Raw genomic sequence first — 2,327 nt, 5'->3', positions numbered from 1 at the left:
ACGCTCTCCAGTCCACAGCGCAACGACGTCTCTGGTCGCTCAGCAATAGTATCCAAAAGCTGAAACAGCACGCGGCCCTGGCAAACGCCTCGCCAAACAAGCTCCTCGGTATACACGGAAACCACAGCTGAGCAGTTTTGCTGTCATTTTGCAGTTCCAACCTCTGCCTACCTCTCAATACCTTCTCCATCAGACAACACTGCACCTACTCACACAGAGAACGTGTTGGAAAACGGACGAAGGACTGCTTCGGAAAGCCATCGGCAAACCACCCCTAAAGCATGCGCCTGCTCAAAACAGACCAATTCTTAAAAGTTATCGGCGACGGCGGCGGTATGCTAACGCACGCATTCAGCAGGCCCCCACATCCTGCACACGCACAAACACACCCTGCAAAGGCTGCTCATTCGGGTGTCTTCCCCCAAATACAACCCACACACGCATCTGCACGCTAAGGCATATCTGCTTATCAAGGCCACGTCACTGCTTAACCTTCCAGACCGCATTCTTACGATCCAATACTTCCAACGCAGCGCTCGCAATCCTGACATGAAAACACTGCAGAAAGCGCCCTCTAGGCCTCCATGCTTCTCCACCTCCACAGCTTCCCCCAATGCAACGCCCGTCGAAGCCAACAGTTCGCTTAGCACATTAGCCACCGTGGTGCACTTGACTAATCACGATGCCCTAGATCGCTCGCTGGCAAATCATTCACACCGAACAAACAATTGGCGCTGACAAGCATACTACAGAATCCACTATCTCCTGGGAGAACGCATTCGTTTTGCTACGCGGACAGGTAGGTGCACCCCAATGCGCGCCCGCACAAACACCCAACGCCAGACGTGACATGCCCGTCATAGTGGCTTTCCGGCTGCTGTGGCAACGTGCTTGCCTCCACAGCGCCGTCACCCAATCCATATTAACATCGCGACGACCATTCGCCTCCGCTATGCTTTAAACCTCCCGCAAAACACTTATTCGCAAATCATCCCAACTCAAATGAAACTATCGCATATTCCAACGCCTCGCTGTTCTCACACTGCACCACACCAAGCAACGCGCCCACGCTCTAACAACATTCCATGCCTTCTGCTCTTCTGGCTCTCCTCCACCCATGCAACGCACTCCCTGCAAACCCAAGAACAAGTCACTGCGCCCATCCCTTTCTTTTGATAGGCAAACTCGACGAACCACACACCTTCACCACAAATTACGCACAAGATCATGGCCACTCCATCGGACACTCTCCTGTCCACAGCGCAACAACGTCTCTTGTTGCTCAGCACTAGCATCCAAAATCCACGCGCGGCCCTCGCAAACGCCTCTCCAAACAACCACCTCGGTATACCCACAAACCATAGCTGGGCAGTTTTGCTGCCATTCTGCAGTTCCAACCTCTGCCTACCTTTCAATACCTTTTCCACCAAACAACATTGCACCTACTTACAGACGGAACGCATTGGGAAACGGCCAAAGCACTGCCTGGCAAAGTCCATAGGCAAACCACCCCTAAAGCTTGTACCTGCTCAAAGCACGCTTAAGAGTTATCGGCGACGGCGGCGGTATGCTAACGCACGCATTCAGCAGGCCCCCACATCCTGCACACGCATAAACACACCCTTTCCTTCTCTGCGCAAAGGCTATTCATTCGGGTGCCTTCCCCCAAATACAACGCACACACGCATCTGCACGCTAAGGCATATCTTCTTATCAACGCCTCGTCACTGCTGGGCGTTTCGTATCGCATTCCTACGGTCCAATACTTCCAACGCAACGCTCGCAAACGTTACACAAAAGTGGTGCGATGCCCCATATAGTTTAGCATGCGTCAGCACCTGCATATTCTCCCCCAGTGCAAAACCGGCCACACAAAACCGTCCGCTCAGCTCTTGAGTTCGCGTGGCATACAGAAGCTGTACCTGGCACGTCGTTGGAAAATGCTTTGAATCAAACAGGAAAATAGGATTGCTAACCACGAAAGAGATTCCGCCTTCGCCCTGAGTAGAACATCGATTTAGCATCAGGGTAACACAGCCCCTACGTCGCAGTGGCCATTCAACGTTCACTAGAAATACACACGCTCACCAGCACATTTTAGGCCCTTTACAGCAGCTCAGCTGACGTGCCGTCAATGTTCGCACCAAACATGTAACAGCTCAATTTTTCGTGCCTTGCAAGGCAATAGTGCACTTACGGTGACAGCTGGGAAACCGTAATGTTGGCTTAAACATTCAAGTCCGCATGTACAGGCAAAGAACTGTCAACGCCACATCTATTGTACTAGGCATGCTAACAATAGTCGTCCCCACAGTCAAAACCAAAGA

At 52.0% G+C, this 2,327-nt stretch overlaps 1 protein-coding gene across 1 annotated transcript; it reads right to left on the bottom strand.

The window, feature by feature from the left end:
• Window positions 1–480: 480 nt before the first annotated feature.
• EAH_00068520 (hypothetical protein) lies at window positions 481–1,750 on the bottom strand (the record flags this gene model as incomplete). The annotated part of the gene is made up of 5 exons (XM_013392232.1): window positions 481–544; window positions 1,070–1,131; window positions 1,222–1,288; window positions 1,451–1,485; window positions 1,622–1,750. The coding sequence occupies 5 exons, from the start codon at window positions 1,748–1,750 to the stop codon at window positions 481–483; spliced, it is 357 nt and encodes a 118-aa protein (XP_013247686.1).
• Between the last annotated feature and the right edge of the window lie 577 nt (window positions 1,751–2,327).

This window comes from Eimeria acervulina, genomic scaffold (assembly GCF_000499425.1).
Source record: "Eimeria acervulina Houghton genomic scaffold, Eah_scaff3351, whole genome shotgun sequence".
Classification (NCBI taxonomy): Eukaryota; Apicomplexa; class Conoidasida; order Eucoccidiorida; family Eimeriidae; genus Eimeria; species Eimeria acervulina.
This window is presented reverse-complemented; position numbering and strand designations above follow the sequence as displayed.